This window comes from Heloderma suspectum, chromosome 11 (genome assembly GCF_057233095.1).
Source record: "Heloderma suspectum isolate Gila_16-S chromosome 11, 16-S_ref, whole genome shotgun sequence".
NCBI classification, from domain to species: domain Eukaryota; kingdom Metazoa; phylum Chordata; class Lepidosauria; order Squamata; family Helodermatidae; genus Heloderma; species Heloderma suspectum.
Window position 1 is genome coordinate 12,046,641 of NC_139468.1, and position 15,829 is coordinate 12,062,469.

General features: G+C 43.9%; 1 protein-coding gene across 1 annotated transcript; it reads left to right on the forward strand.

Annotated features, from left to right (window-relative positions):
* The first annotated feature begins 850 nt into the window (after positions 1-850).
* Positions 851-15,589, forward strand: CHRNB4 (cholinergic receptor nicotinic beta 4 subunit). Its single transcript, XM_084816406.1, has 6 exons — positions 851-905; positions 4,744-4,889; positions 10,982-11,026; positions 11,670-11,779; positions 12,719-13,691; positions 14,947-15,589. Exons 1-6 carry the CDS (start codon positions 851-853, stop codon positions 15,085-15,087), a joined length of 1,470 nt encoding a protein of 489 aa, XP_084672532.1. The 3' UTR covers positions 15,088-15,589.
* The last annotated feature ends 240 nt before the right edge of the window (positions 15,590-15,829 follow it).

Genomic DNA, 15,829 nt, shown 5'->3' on the forward strand with positions numbered 1-15,829 from the left:
TCTCAACAACCCCAGCTGCCGATAAGAACATGTGTTATTTTTTGTAAAAAAAGTGGGAGGGATAGGACACCTTGATGGGCACCAAGAAAGTTTTCCATGGCACATTGGTGTCCATGGCCCCATGTTGCTGACTCCAGGTCTCCACTCACTAGCAGCAGCATTCCAGGTTTTCAGAGCAAACCTCACAATGCATGTGCTCCACCACTGTGCCGTGAACCCAACATTGATGCACCCTGAGCACCTCCCTTGCTTCTCTTCCGCGCTTGCAGCTCAAGTTGCATGGGTGATATGGATTAAGCAGTGGGAGCTCTGATGTGCAACATATCCTGCCGTAACTGGGGGGCTTTGCTTGGTGGCCTTCTGATTCCTCCCAGGCCCTGCCTGGAGTAGAGCACTTTGGCACAAAGTTCTCTCTCCGGTCCTTTCCCATCTGATAGCTGTCTTCCCCCTATGTTCATCTTGCTCTGACGCATGCAGCTAATGAGCCAGCCCTTTAAAATGCAATCTAGTCACATGGATGATTTGCTGACTGTGGCAGATGTGATCACTGGCCCATCCATACCACTCTCCCTTTCTTTTATCACATACTAGCACGATAAGAGGCCTCTTCCACATTTTCTCCTCTTTAAACAGCTGCAAAGGGGGAGGGATCACCCAGGAAAGATCCCTCCATCCAGAAAAGCTGCTGGGTCCTACAGTCTCTTTACTTGCAGGCTCTCTGAATGCCTCCCAAGCTCTGTTTTGCTTCGATTTCCCATGCTTGTCCCACCCTGACAGCTGAGCCCCATCTCCAGCAGCAGCGATTCCCTCCCTAAGAATGGTAATTCACCTGCTTTTTTTTATAACTGCCATGAAGAATACAAACCGGCTCATTTTCTTTGCTCTGCTTTCCTTTTATATTAACGGTGAGTGGTCTTTTTTTCTTTCCAATACAGTTGTAAAGAAGGATGATTGTAGCTTAAAAGCAGCACTTAGAAATCTCAAGAAAAGCATTAAACAAAGAATCTCTAACTTTCAGTCATGATTGTTCCTTTTTAAGGAAAAACATAAATAAGAATAAATGCCTGAAAGTTGAAACAACGCTGATGTGATGGTTGCTTTCTACAGTATTAGCAAGACCAGCATGTTGCTACCTTAACCGAATCAGTGCCAAACCAGGATGTCAAATAAATGCCCATCAGTTGGTCATTAATAGCGGAGGAGAGATGTCAAGAGGGAATGTTAATATTGAAGAGAGGGTCTATTAAGTTTTCAGTCGCGTTATTGTCATTACAGGAACAAGACGCTCTAGACTTGCTACGCTTTCATCTGGGGAAACAAGATTCAATTGATTTTTGGTTTTTGGTTTTTAAAGTAGTTAAAATAGGCACACGACGAGAACATTCCTCAAAGCAAAGATGGTCTTCCTTTACTAGATCTTCCTAGTATCTTAATACAGAGTGTTTGATATCGTTCAGCAGTTTTGTTTAATAACTCAGTCTACAGCCTCCTTGAACTCCCAATGTAGTTCTACTGAATTCCAGGGGATCACGTTGTCTGTAATTCAAATCCTCCAGCTTAACCAAGCTGTGGATCTCGCCATCCTTCCAAAAAATGTAGCTCTCCTTTTGCGCTTTTATTCAAGATGTCCTTCATTGATTAAATATTTTCACTGACACTTAACAAAAGACTTTTTTGTTGTTAAAATATCACAACCGCTTGGGGAGGGGGCACGCAGAACAAGGCCAAGGTGGGCCGAATAGATTTAAAAAATCCTCAGCTTTTGACCTGAAGAAGTATTTCTCTCTGTCTTCTGTTACTTTTTTGTATGTTCAATTTTTTGTAGTTAAAAGAGAGGTTTTTAAAATGAGGTCCATTAGTACTTACTTGTCTCGGATACTACCTTGATATTGTATTGCTAGAGTGCAGTCGAGTGGAGAACTTATTTAGGCAATATGAATAAATCATGTTCTATAGAGCATTCTGAGAAGTAATAACTATAGCATTCAATAATTTAAGAGACCCAAGCACCCTAAATTTCAGATTTCCTCCTGTTGTTTGCTGACATTAGAGAGAGCAGAACTGGAATTATACAAGGGCTACTAGTGAGGTGTTTAGTTGTTCTGAACAGCAATGGTGATAAGATAAATCCCCAGCCAGGGGATAATAGAAATCCCCAACCATATGTATTGGACTACAACTCACATCATCCACAGCCAGCATGCTATAAATGATCAGATTATAAATGGTCAGATTATTTGGAGGACTATGACATGAGCCAGACTTTTAAAAGTAGAAGGCAGAGAAGAATGAATTTCATTTAATTTTGGGATGGTGCAGAGCATGCAACTCTCTTCGCCAACTTCAACGCAAAGAAATCAACCATATTTCTAAAGTGATCGTACTATTCTTAAAGTGCTTGGGTGCTATAGTTGGTAAACACTAATAGCTAACTCTGTCTCAGGACGTCTTTTGAATTATGAACATTGACTGCGGAACTGAAACTGCTGCAGAAAAAACAAACAGCTGCAGGAGAAATGTGTCCTAAGTTACATATCACTCGGTGACTTTTATATACACACACACACACACACACATACACACACACACACACACACGCACACTGATTGCTTTGCTCTTTGCCTTTCTATTTTTCATTGGCCGCTTGGGCAGAATGGTGGCAAAAACAAACCATTCACACCTATTCAGAAGGGAAATAAACAACCACCACTGGAGCTTAGCAATAATTTGTAACATGCTAAAAATGATAAAATTATATAAATCTGGTTGTTTTGCTTTCAGTGTATGATGTGTTCAGTATTAAATTAATGAAGAGGAAATGGCCCTTAACACTGATTCAGGGACAATATGAATTTTGGGCATCACAGAGCCTATGTTCCAAGCCGACATGCTGCTGACATCTAGTGGCACATCCCTCTTTGCCACAAAATGAGAACAAAATAGTACTTGAAACTGGAATGGGATGGATACTTCATAAACAGCTTGACTTGAAGGCTCTTTGCACAGGTGGAGCTTAACTTGGATTGCTGCATTTGGAGTGGAGGAGAGGTGAATGGTGAGATGGTTAAATAACTGGGGCACACTTTGAGCAGAGATGGGCAGGACAAGGGTTAAGCAGAAATGGTGGATAGGGAGAGGGTTAAGCAGCTGGGAAAACAGGGAAAGCATTTGTAGCAGAGAAGAGGTAGGTGGGGAGAGGATTAAGTGAATGGGGCATTTGGAGTAGAGAAGGGATGGGCAGGGAGAGGGTTAAGCAGCTGGGAAAGCATTTTTAGCAGAGCAGAGGTAGGTGGGGAGAGGATTAAGTGAATGGGGCATTTGGAGTAGAGAAGGGATGGGCAGGGAGAGGGTTAAGCAGCTGGGAAAGCATTTGTAGCAGAGAAAAGGTAGGTGGGGAGAGGGTTACGTAAATGGGGACATTTGTAGCAGAAAAGAGATGAGTAGGGAGAGGATTAAATGAATGGGTGCATTTGGAGCAGAGAAGAGATGGGTAGGAAGAGGGTTAAGCAGCTGGGGAAGCATTCAAGGCAGAACAGGTAGACAGGACAGGGTGTAAGCACCAGTTCCTCTGTTACTTCTGAGAGCTAGTGTTGTGTAGTGGTGAGAGTGTTGGACTGGGAGCTAGGAGATCCGGGTTCTAGTCCCCACTCAGCCATGGAAGCTCACTGGGTAACCTTTGGCCAGTCACAAACTCTTAGCCCAACCTACCTCACAGGGTTGTTGCTGTGAGGATAAAATGAAGGATAATGTAAGCCACCTTGGGTTCCTTGCAAGAGGAAAAAAGGTGGGATATAAATGCAATAAATAAATAAATAAAACTCTCAAACCTGCTATTCCCAAGCCCACCAAACCTTTGTCACATACATTTTCATGCAAGATGATGGTTCCCCCACAATCTATTACGTTGCTGGCATTGGTGTTGGCTTTAAAGGCGTATCTCTCAATTTTAGAACTTCTTGTTTAAAGGCTCAGACTGGAAGCGATGCAAGTCCTTGGTTTCATGCTTCCTTTCTTCCTTTCAAAAAGTGATTTCTGCCCCGAGCCTCTGAGCAGAAGGCCGTTTACCAATCTGAGCCAATAAAATAAATGGACAAAGGTGAAGCTGTATTAATCCACTGAATGTTACAGCAGGAGTTCCTTCTGGCCTATTGCTTCCCTTTGCAGTAATAGGGCAAAGGCTGTGTCTTCAGAAGAGGACCTTTCAGGGCCAGCTCTACCATGAGGCAGAGTGAGGCAGTTGCCTCAGGCAGCAGATGCTGCAAGGTGGAAGCAAGGTGTTGGGGAAAGAGCTGTTTGTCATGAAGCCTGCCCTGCCACCCTCAAGCTAGCCTGCTGCTTGCAGGTGTGGCAAAGGATGCTGCCCTGTTGTCAATGTCAGTTTCATGGCGCAATTCTATGCTGATGCCTGACAGGCTCCAAACTCAGAGGCTTACGAGCATCCTGTGCAGAGCGGGAGGAGAGGCGTAGGCAATCTTCACGTCCGCACTCCTCCCGCTCTGCATTTTAGACTATGTCGCCCATCTAGGCGGGGCATGTTGGAGCAGGAGCAACCCTCACAGCAACGTGGCTGACAAAGGAATAGTCACCCAGCATCCCATAATATAACCATTTGTCTATGAGCAGAGATTGTGATGATTTCCAATAATACATTTATGTCACTCGCCCAACCCAAACCCACTCAAATGATAGGAATAACAGCACTGTGCCTCCATTTTGTGACCCTGGTTCTTTCCTGTCTTACAGGAAGTGACACAGCCGATGCTGAAGAGAAGTTAATGAACCACCTCCTGAACATTTCACGCTATAATAACTTAATTCGACCAGCCTTTAACTCCTCACAGTTGGTGGTTATAGAACTGCAGGTGGTCCTGGCCCAACTTATCAATGTGGTAAGTTTGAATGACCCTTCCTTCCTGACAGAAATGAAGACGACAAAGGAATTTAGGAATGCCAATTAATGTGGCATAAACTAATTGTGACTGGTGCAATTGATGAAGAGACCTCTCTAGTGCCCCCCCCCCATCCACCACAATAAATCAGTTGGTCTTGGCTGCTTTTGCTGCAACAGACTAATATGTCTGTTGGACTCGATGGCCTTGTAGGCCCCTTCCAACCCTACTATTCTATGTCTATCCTTTTGCATGGAGCTTTTATCCTGCTATTGAGGTTGCTTACTCATGGAAGTTTGTGGGCCCTTTAGATGACGTTGTGAACCTCCAGGCCGTCTCCCACACTAAATGACCTTAATTCCATTTTTAAATAGATCAGAGGTAATGAGCTATCAAATTACCCTGCTTGTGTTCTGCTTGAGTTCCCTCCATGAAAAAGGAAAAGCCGCAAGAAGAAGAGCTAGACCATTAAACATATGAAAGGGGGAGAAAGAGGGGGAAAGGGGAGGGGGAAAAGGAAGCACATGCAAATGGAATCAGTTGTGATCCTGCATTTAAAACAGAAGCAAAAAGCCCGGTTTTTAAATGTGGGATTTTAGGCTGGTGTAGAGATGCTCAAGGGCTAGATTTACACTACTGCTTTATAGCAGTATTGAAGTGCACTGATAACTGTTGGGGCACATCACACATTTGATATACTGCTTTTGTAGTGTTATTTCCTGCTTTTTATTCCACATTATCCAATAGAACACAACAAATGTCACTGTGTGTCCTACAAGGTATAAGTACATGAGAGGGATATAGCATCACCATGATGGGATCGTAATGAGATGACACAAGGTCTAGATCTGGCCAAGATGTTTAGAGGAAACTGTCTTCTGAGTTCCTTTGCCAGGGGAATCTCATTGTGTAGGAATCAGGCAGAGGGCCTTCTCTGTGGTGGCACCCTATCTCTGGAATGCTCTCCCCACTGAAGCTTGACTGGTGCTGGCACTGCTATCATTCCAGCACCAGGGCCAAGTGTTCATGCTAGTTAGCTTGTTCTGCTTGTTTATGCTTCTGATTTGTTTTTATTATGAGGTTGCTTTATGAATTTCTTTTATTATATTGTGGTGTATATGTGTGTGTGTATTCCTCTTGTATACTGCCCTGATATCCCAGGGTGAAGGACAGGTTAAAAATACTGCTGATAAAGAAATAATCTTCAAAAAGCATCCAATGAGAGCTATTATTCCCATAAAACTAGTGACTACCATGCAGTAATTGTGTTGGAGGAGGCTGGAAAGAGAATTTTTAAAAATGGACTTGGAGGGATGATTGATAATGATGACTTTAATGATGATAATAATAATGATAACTAAGATAATGATGGTGATGATAAATAATAAATGAAGATGATTAGTGTATATGGCACTGTACAAAGTGTAAGAGGACGAGTCCTTGCCCCATGGGGTTTGCAGTCTAAAATTTGACACAGATCCTTTCTACACAAGACTTTTATTGTGCGGTCATGATTGCCCATTCGCGGTAGTTTGCAGGTCCTTTACACAATGTCCTCCTCTCCCATGCTTTGCAACCATTATCACTTTTTTTCCCCTAACAAGGAAAGTGTGGCATTTTTTCCGAATACCCTCTATAATGCCATAGAAATCTCATGTAATTGCTCAATTCCACTATACCACAGTGCCACCTATTGGTTGTATAATGGAACATATAGAAAGGCAGAGAAAGAAACTCCCCAGAAAAAAAAAAAAAGGTATAAAGGAGCTGAACATAATCCTGCAAAGAATCTTGAAGCAGAAGCCTTGGTGAAGATGCAGGTTAAAAGCTTCATGTAGAAAAGTGCATAGAGGAATCAACAGGAGGGAAGTGGAGGCAGGGTTATGCAGGGGAAGAATGAACAATTATTTCATGTCCACATGCATATGCTATGCTTGGTTACAAGCTTAGTCAGTTGGGCCAATGAACTAGGGGGTTGAGCCAACAACTGCACCAGGGGCGCAGAACCCCTGTGCTGTGGGCCTAATCTCCTTGCCAAAATCCCCAATCTGGCTCCCAAGTCTCTTTGGGTTCCTCCAGGGGGCAGGGCTTGGTTTCTAAACCCCACCCCCAGTAGATTTCCCCCCTGGAGGAATCCCTGCTGTTATCTCCGATCAGTTATCTCCGATCAGAGCTGTTATCTCCGATCAGAGCTGTTATCTCCGATCAGAGAGAACAGTGGGAATGGACATGGTGGGGGATTCGGCCTGCCATAGGGACTGGAGGGGTGTGGGGAGGAGTTGCTCGATTCAGCTGGTGCTGGGAGAAGCAGCTGCTTCTCCCCACAGTGGCTGAGTCCCTTTCTCCGTGCATGGAATTCCGTGTCTCTCCTCCGCATAGAGTGTCTGAAAATGGGCAGGGGGAGGGCAATGATGTCATTGGCTATGGCCACGCCCACTGACATCATCCAGCCCACAGAGGGCGTGGTGTAGGGCAACTCAGCCCCCCCCAAAGATTGGTTGTGCGCTCCTGGACTACACGGAAAAGGTGGGTTTTGGAGGATGGGGTTGAAAGAAGTCTGTTGAATCTGTCAGACTGACCCCCCTCAAATTACACAGATGATAAGACATAGAAAAGACTGAGAAGGACATGAGGAATGCAAAATACTTCATGTAATCTAGGAACCACAGATCAAACAGTCCGACAGAGAGCACCGATTTCATTTTATGGAAATAAATATATTCAGGCGATAAGCAGGGACCAGACAAAGCCGGAACAATGACTGGGAACTTGAATGTTATTTGGAGGATTTATAAGGAACAACACAAACTGACTCTTAACCCCTTTCGTTCAATATCTTTGGGCATCGACCTCGGGTCGATGCCTTTTATCTGCCAGTCAGCTATAGATCTTTTTTGCAGTTGCCTGATAGGTTTGCATAATATTGTTCAAGAATTGCTCAATTACCTTTCTAGCTTTATTTGTTATAGAGCCATGGCCATTTTCACCCTGGGCTGCTCAGCTACTTCATTTAAAGGGCTTTGGACCACTTTACAAGAGGGGAAATTGAAATCGATGGCATCTGTGGGTAACTTAGCTTTCACCAGACAGGACTGCTAAAAATGATAATTGCCTTCCTAAATTTAGAGGTTTTGTTGTTGGCACATTTATTTTGTTGGGTTCAAATCATATGTATGTATGTATGTATGTATGTATAAATAATGTGATTACACACACAGCTATGTGATGGATGGATGGATGGATGGATGATCTAGCTGTCTGTCCGTCCGTCCATCCATCTGTCATTATCTATCATTTTGGGGCACAAAGAAGAGGGGCAAAACAGAAAAAGTCTGCTTACTAGCAAAACACTGGCAAATGCAGAAGTTCTTTTTCTCTATAGTCGTTTCCCCTGGATCTGGTGGCTAGCTGATTCAAGGAGGGACCACAGAGAGCTCTGCAGCCAAGCACATGTTTTGCAAATAGAAATTCCCAGGTTTGAGCCCTGGCATCTCCAGTGAAAAGGAGCAGGTGTTGGAAAAGACCTCTTGCTAGCTAAGACTGGAGAGCTGCTACCAGTCAGAGCAGACAAAACCAGGCTAGATGGACAAATAGTCCATTTTGGCATCATCAACTTCCTGTGAGAGGAATGACTGTAGAGCATTCATCCCCAACCTTTTCAGACTAATGGGCAGATTTGGGAATTTGAGAAACTTCTGTGAGTGCCACCATGGTGGATGTGGCTAGTCACATAATAGCTGCCAGGGGGCCTGGCTAGTCAAAAGTGAGATAAAGGGAGGGAGTGGGGTGGGGGAGCGGAGGGGAGGGGCAGAGAAAGAGCAAGGCTGGAGGCTAGAAAGGGAGAGAAAGAAGGCTGCCCTAACATTTCCTAACATTTTCTTTAAACACATTTTTTTGAAGGGGCAGGGAGGAAAGAGCTTGTGGGTGCCATTGGAGGTCCTTGTGGGTCCCACAGCACCTCTGGCTGCCATGTTGGGAACCCCCACTGTAGAACATGGGGGCAGGGGGGGCGAGGAAAAGACTTCAGTCAACTTTGAGTCTCAAAGTGTAAAATGCGAATCTCTGAAACTCTTAGACTGCCTGTACCCCTATGACAATCCAGGACCGCTAAATCTTCCTACCCTACCAGAACCAATCCCCATCTTCTTTCTTTCCTCCCTTCTTTGTGTATTACTTCAGTTGTGAAGCACACAGTCAATGCTTCTACCATCCTGATACATTAGAGCAAAACACCAAATAAACACAGCAAACACAAAACCCTGGCAGTCTGATTTTTAAAAAAAGATACTCCGAGGATGTGCAGTTCCGCATTTTAAACACACGTACGTCATCACGCCATCATGACTACAGGAATAAAATGGGAGTTTGCTTCTGCGACCTTAATGCTAAATACATTGACTTGGGAATAAGCGCCATTTTGTTGTAGAAAAGGATAGTTAGTTTCTAAAGTAAAAATATTTAAGTAGAGCCCTAGCTGCACTCCTGTCCATTACTTTTCTCCCTCACCCCCCTCCATTCTGCCCCTCAGGAGGGGTGAGAAATCAGCATGGCCCTTGCCCCTTTTAGGTTGAGGCTTGTCCATTAATGGTCTGACTTCTACATTTCCAAAGGCTTTGTTTTCATTTAAAAGCTTTCCCCCCTCACTGTCTCACACAATTGCCTGGAGCCAGCCTTGTCTTGTGAGCTCAAGAAGACTCCCTAATCTAATTATTTTTATTTAATGTAGTTTATCTTCAAGCCTCATCTTAAGCCATTCAGACTCTTTTTAGTTGTTCTTTAATGCTCCCGGAATTACCCTTCTGTTTATCTTGTAGGCATCTGAATAAATCCATAAATCAGAATGTCCAGTTCTAGAAACTTTATCAGCTTGACTTTCCAACCAGACCCATTACAAATAAATAAAGCCTGTGTGTTCTGTAAGTCATCCCCTTCTTAGGACGATGTTATAGAAATGATGACCATGTTGTTATAGAACGTACTGTCTTCCTAGTATATTAGGCAAGCTACGGTCATTTTTAAAGGGCTGCTTCTCGTGGGGTTTTAAAAAGGGCAATCAAAATGATCACGGGGTTGGAACAATGCCCTTAGAAGAAACAGTTATGTTTGGGGCTATTTAGTTTTTAAAAACAACAAGGGAGGGGAACATGGTTAAGTTGTATAAAAGAATGCATGGTGTGGAGAAAGTGGATAGAGAGTTTTTATGTCTCTCTCCCCCATATAATACCTGGGGTCATCCAATGAAGCTGAAGCATGGGAGATATTCAGGACTGACAAAATGAAGTACTTCTTCACCCAGTGACCACAAGTTCTGGTGATGTCCAGCAACTTGGAAGACATTAAAAGGGGATTAGTCAAATTCATGGAGGATAAGGCTATCAAATGGCTGGCAATCATGATGGCTAAATGTTACCCCCAAGTGCTTGCCTCTGAATACAGCAGTGGCAGAGCGCTGTTACTTCCAGTCCTGGTTGGCCACTGGTTGGCCACTGTGAGAAACAGGAGGCGGGATGGGAAAGGCCTGTGGTCTGATCCAGCAGGGCTCTTCTTATGTTCTTACTTATTTCATGTATCCCATTTTTCAGCCAACACTGGCTTCTCAAATAGCTTATAAGTAAAGTCCACACAAGGGTACAATGTAATCAGTTTATGTTGGTGTACCTATCAGTCTCTTCCAGTCCCTGGCAGTTGGTGATACAGGGCTTTTCTACATGAGGCATTTATCATGCGCTCATCATTTCCTACTCATAGTTTTTTATGGGTTCTTTAGACAATGACATGACCCTCCAGTTTCACTTCTGTGTCTAACCAGGACTTTCGGCGAGTTTTTTTAGAGCAGGGAAAATGTGGCACTTGAGTGTGAAAATGAAAAAAAAGTGTGATTTCCTCTTGTGTGTTTGCACTATTCTGCTATACCACAGTGCTACCTAGAGGTTATGTAGTGGAAAAGCAGAAAAGTAAACTCTCTTAGTGTTGTGCTCGATGAAACCGAAAGTAGATACAGCAGATTAACAGCCAATTAATAGCCTCAGGTTGATCCAAATAAATATTTTTCTGTTACTGCATAGATCTTCTTTATCTTTCCCTTTCTTCAGAATGAGCGTGAACAGATCATGACCACCAATGTCTGGCTCAATCAGGTAAGAATCCCGTGGACAATTTCCACTTTGTATGTATTCAAAACTGTAGTCTCAGATTGGTATCTGAAAATATGAAACAGTATTATGATGTCCACAATTGCACATTTTAAAATAGCCTTCCTCAGCCTGGTGCCCTCCAGATGTGTTTGATTACAGCTCATGGAATCCCTGGCTGGGGGATTCTGGGAATTGTAGTCCAACACATCTGGAACACTATTTTAAAAGCTGCAATCCTATACCCACTTACCTGGGCATGAGCCCTATTGAACTTGATGGAACTTACCTTTGAGTAGTTATATATGGGATTGCACTGTAGGGAATCTTAATGAATCAAATGATTACACATTTTCAGGGGGAAATGTTTATTTTTCACACTTTTGAATATTTTCTCTTGTTATTGTACATAACTCTGCTTTCCCTCTATTTAATCTAGATAAATGTACAAAGTATTTTTTTTCTTTTGTGATATGATATAGACAGATAGACAGACAGAGAGGGAGATTTTAATAACTTACATATCTATATCTGTATGTGTGCATTTCCATTCAAATTCTATTTTAGCATTTTATACAACAAAGAAGTATGCAGGTCTGATGAAAAATGAACAAAACAACTTAATGTCGTGATTGTGTACCACTTTTAGGAATGGACTGATTACCGCTTAGCGTGGGAACCTTCCGAGTATGAAGGCATACAAAAGCTAAGGATACCAGCTAAAAAAGTCTGGCTGCCAGACATTGTGCTGTACAATAAGTAAGTACGTTTGCCCATGTATAATTGAGCAGTATGAGTCAAAGAACTGACATAGGGCCAAGGCCAGGGATGTTTCAGCTTGGCTCTCTTTGGCACTTCTCCTTCTGTTTCCTTAGTTTCATGTATTCCCACTTTTCCTCTGTGGCATTGCACAATGCATCTGAGGGTTTCTCTACATGAAGCTGAAATCCTGCATCCTTTCTGGGGCTTTCTGCTTCTGGATTCTTTGCTGGATTATGACTGGATCCTTTACACAGGCAGACATGTGGTTTGAATCGAGGAAAGTCCTTCCTCAGCAAGTTCTATATGATTCTATATGTTTCATTTTATAGCCACTAGATGGCACTGTGATAATAACGCTTTGCTGTCACACACAGCTGATAGAACAGATTAGAGTCCCTTTTCGCTTTAACTCCGATCTTTCTGAAAGCAGGATAAAGGGGGGGAAGCGTGGGAGATGTTCTGGAGGTTGATGACATTGTGTAAAGGACCCACAAACTTCTGTGAGTGGCCAATCATGAACGTGCAATAAATCACTCATGTAGAAATGCTCTGACTCTTTAAAAAGCACAGCAAGCAAAAGCACCATAGCCTTCGGCTATTCGAAGAAGAGCTTCGGCTATTGGGTGGTATAGAAATGAAATAAATAAATAAATAATAAAATAAATAAGCACCACTAAGCAAACATTGTCCTCCCCCGCTCCCTGTATCAAGGCTGCCCCCATTACATGGGGATCATGTCACTGATGCTGAATTTGGACTAGCATGAACACTCATGACATATGAGTTCTTTAATAGTCCGGAAAAGCCTCAAAACATTATTGTCAGAAATAATCAGTTTTGTATTAGGCCACCAAAGCAGGCTGACTGCTAGCTTTCAAGCCCACAACATACTCTGTCTTTGCCCTAGTTGGATGTTTCTCTTCTTGGTGTCTTTAGCGCCGATGGCACATATGAAGTCTCTGTGTATACGAACGTGATAGTGAAGAACAACGGGAGCATTTTCTGGCTGCCTCCTGCCATCTACAAAAGCGCCTGCAAGATCGAAGTGAAACATTTCCCCTTCGACCAACAAAACTGCACCTTAAAGTTCCGGTCATGGACTTACGACCACTCCGAAATAGATATGATTCTTAAAACGGGCTCCGCCAGCATAGATGACTTTACACCCAGCGGAGAATGGGACATTGTTGCTCTCCCCGGGCGACGGACGGAGAATCCCTTCGACCCAAACTATGTGGATGTGACGTATGACTTTATCATTAAGAGGAAGCCTCTCTTTTATACCATCAACCTCATCATCCCTTGTGTGCTTATCACCTCCTTAGCCATCCTGGTGTTCTACCTGCCGTCGGACTGCGGGGAAAAGATGACGCTGTGCATTTCTGTCCTGCTCGCTTTGACCGTGTTCTTGCTGCTGATCTCAAAAATTGTCCCCCCGACATCGCTCGACGTCCCTCTGATTGGAAAGTACCTGATGTTTACAATGATACTGGTGACATTCTCCATTGTCACCAGCGTCTGTGTGTTGAATGTCCACCACAGATCTCCCAGCACACACGCAATGCCACCGTGGGTGAAGCTGGTCTTCCTCCAAAGGCTGCCAAGCTTTCTGTTCATGAGGCGCCCCGAGAATAACTCAGCCAGACAACGGCTGCACAGCCATAAGAGGAATAAAACAGAGACTGTTTGTCCTGATCAGTCCAACCTGTACAAGGGCTCTACCTACTTTGTGAACACAGCCTCGGCCAAAAAGTATGACCTGAACCTGACCGATAACCCCGATCCTGTCAGCAGCCATCAAGATGTCAGACTACGAGCGTCAGTAAAGTTTTCTCCCGAAGTCCAAGAGGCTATCGACGGCGTCAGTTTCATTGCAGAACATATGAGAAGTGAGGACAACAATGAGAGTGTAAGTGCCACCAAAAGCCTTTTCTGTTTGTCACCCAGTCTCACAGTTATCCATCTTTCCCCCCTGGAAATCTGAGGCGCTTGTGAAGAAGAGAAATAAGGTTCTGTTCCCACAGCCATTTCAGAGTAGTGGTTATTCATTCACTTAGTTCTAAGATCTCTGTCATTATTTTATTTATTTTATTTTATCTGTTATCACATTTATATCCTGCCTTTTTTCCTCTAAGGAACCCAAGGCAGCATACATGATCCCCCTCCTCTCCATTTTATCCTCACAACAACCCTGTGAGGTAGGTTAGACTGAGAATCAGTGACTGGCCTGAAGTCACCGAAAAACTACTAAAACGGGGTGTGTGTGTGGGGGAGGAACCTCTTTCAGCCTGAGGGACGAATTCAGATTCGGAGGGGCGGGGGCAAAGCCAAAGGGGGTGAGGCCAAAAGAGGGTGAGGCCAAAAATAAAAAAGGGGGTGAGGCTGAAAATCAACAAACGAAACATACCAGCATATTTTAGCTTGAAGCTCTCACTGCCTGTAACAAAGCCTTAGGAGAGGCATTTCAACCTTATAGAATGGGTGGGAAACCTCACAGGAGCTGGGAAACCACCAAATGACTGACAGTTGGGGGAAAGGGGCATGGCCATCTGGGGAACCCCAGATGACTGGATGGAGACCCTAGGCAGGCCGCATGTGGCCCCTGGGCCTCAGGTTCCACACTCCTGCACTAAAAGAAATCTCACAATGAAGTTTATGGGGCCACGACTGCAACCCTGTGCATAGTTACCTGGGAAGTAAACGCAGCTGAACTCAGTGGCAATTGTTCTAAGGTCAGCTTGTAAAACACACTGAGCTGAAACAAGAGTCGTCTCTGCTCCTGCTCTGAAAAACATCCTGGAGTCGTGCTCCCCTGTGTCCCCCACGACACCATTGCTGCTTGGCCACTCTGGGAGGCCAGATGCCAGATTAGATGGGCCTTTGGTCTGATCCAGCAGGGCTCTTCTTTTGTCCTTCTGGGACCGTCCCTGGTAAATAGAGCCCTTTCTGACTTCGAAGCCTCGGGTTGCTTCTTTGGCAATTTCTTTGCTGGCATGTAAAATGTCTGAGAATGAACTAAGAAACTATAAATTCTGTAAAAGCCATGCAAGGAGAGACCATTAAGAAATCAGGGCAGGCGAGTGGAGTGGGGGGCGGGCGGGAAGGAGAAGTACTTTATTAAATTGGTGCTTTATTAAATGTATTTAATTTGTTTATTCTTCCAGGTCATTGAAGACTGGAAATACGTTGCCATGGTAGTGGACAGGCTGTTTCTCTGGATATTTGTCTTCGTTTGCGTTGTGGGGACTGTTGGGTTATTCCTGCAGCCGCTTTTTCAAAACCACTCGCCTGCCGTGAGCCCTTAAACCGGCTCAATCCAAGACCAGCGAGGGCTTACTCACAGACTGGGCTGGATTCTGCTTTGAGTTCCACAAATGTAGTTTCAAAGTCCAGTCATTTACTCAGAATTTTTTACTGGGGGGTGGGGAATCTGTACTGGATTTAATTGACGTCTTTAAAACGGGCTTATATCCATCCTTATCCTGGAGGCACAAGGCGAGCGACATCTTGAGCAAAAAATAACAATGAAATCATTGTCCATTTAATAATGCGCTATTTAACTCCAGTCACCAAATGTCCAAACAGATTCTTGTCTTACATCGCTTGCCAATTATAGTCAGGCTAGGACTTTGGTGAACCTTGAGTGCCATACATGCCGAGGAGCTTCGGAGAAAATGTCTCTGTTTATGCGCCCCTTTAAGCTGGAACTTCTTGAACTGTTTAGCCGTTTTGTTTATTTGGCCTTTTCAGCACAATACAGATGTTGAGGGGTTACATCTTCATTAAGGTCATTAAACATTTGTCTTCAGCTGCTTGTTCAAGATCCAAACTGGGTCATGATGGGCCATCCTCGAAGGTGGGTCGCACCAAGGACATAACGATGATGTTCATTTGTATTTTTAAGCTATTTTTTTAAGGGAAGGGGAAAGAGTACAGTACTATTCAGCTGTTACTCTGAATGCGCATGGGGGAACAGGACCGGAACTGTTCCCCCCTGCAAAACCTACTAAGGGCGCAATCCTACAGGAATAGGAGGCTGCCTCCGAA

What these genes read in the sequence shown, in the direction of transcription:
- CHRNB4 (XM_084816406.1), top strand. Translation starts at nt 851, where the DNA reads ATGAAGAATACAAACCGGCTCATTTTCTTTGCTCTGCTTTCCTTTTAT. An exon ending in GCTTTCCTTTTATATTAACG is followed by an intron (nt 906 to 4,743) that starts GTGAGTGGTCTT and finishes CCTGTCTTACAG; the next exon opens with GAAGTGACACAGCCGATGCT. An exon ending in GTGAGGACAACAATGAGAGT is followed by an intron (nt 13,692 to 14,946) that starts GTAAGTGCCACC and finishes TTATTCTTCCAG; the next exon opens with GTCATTGAAGACTGGAAATA.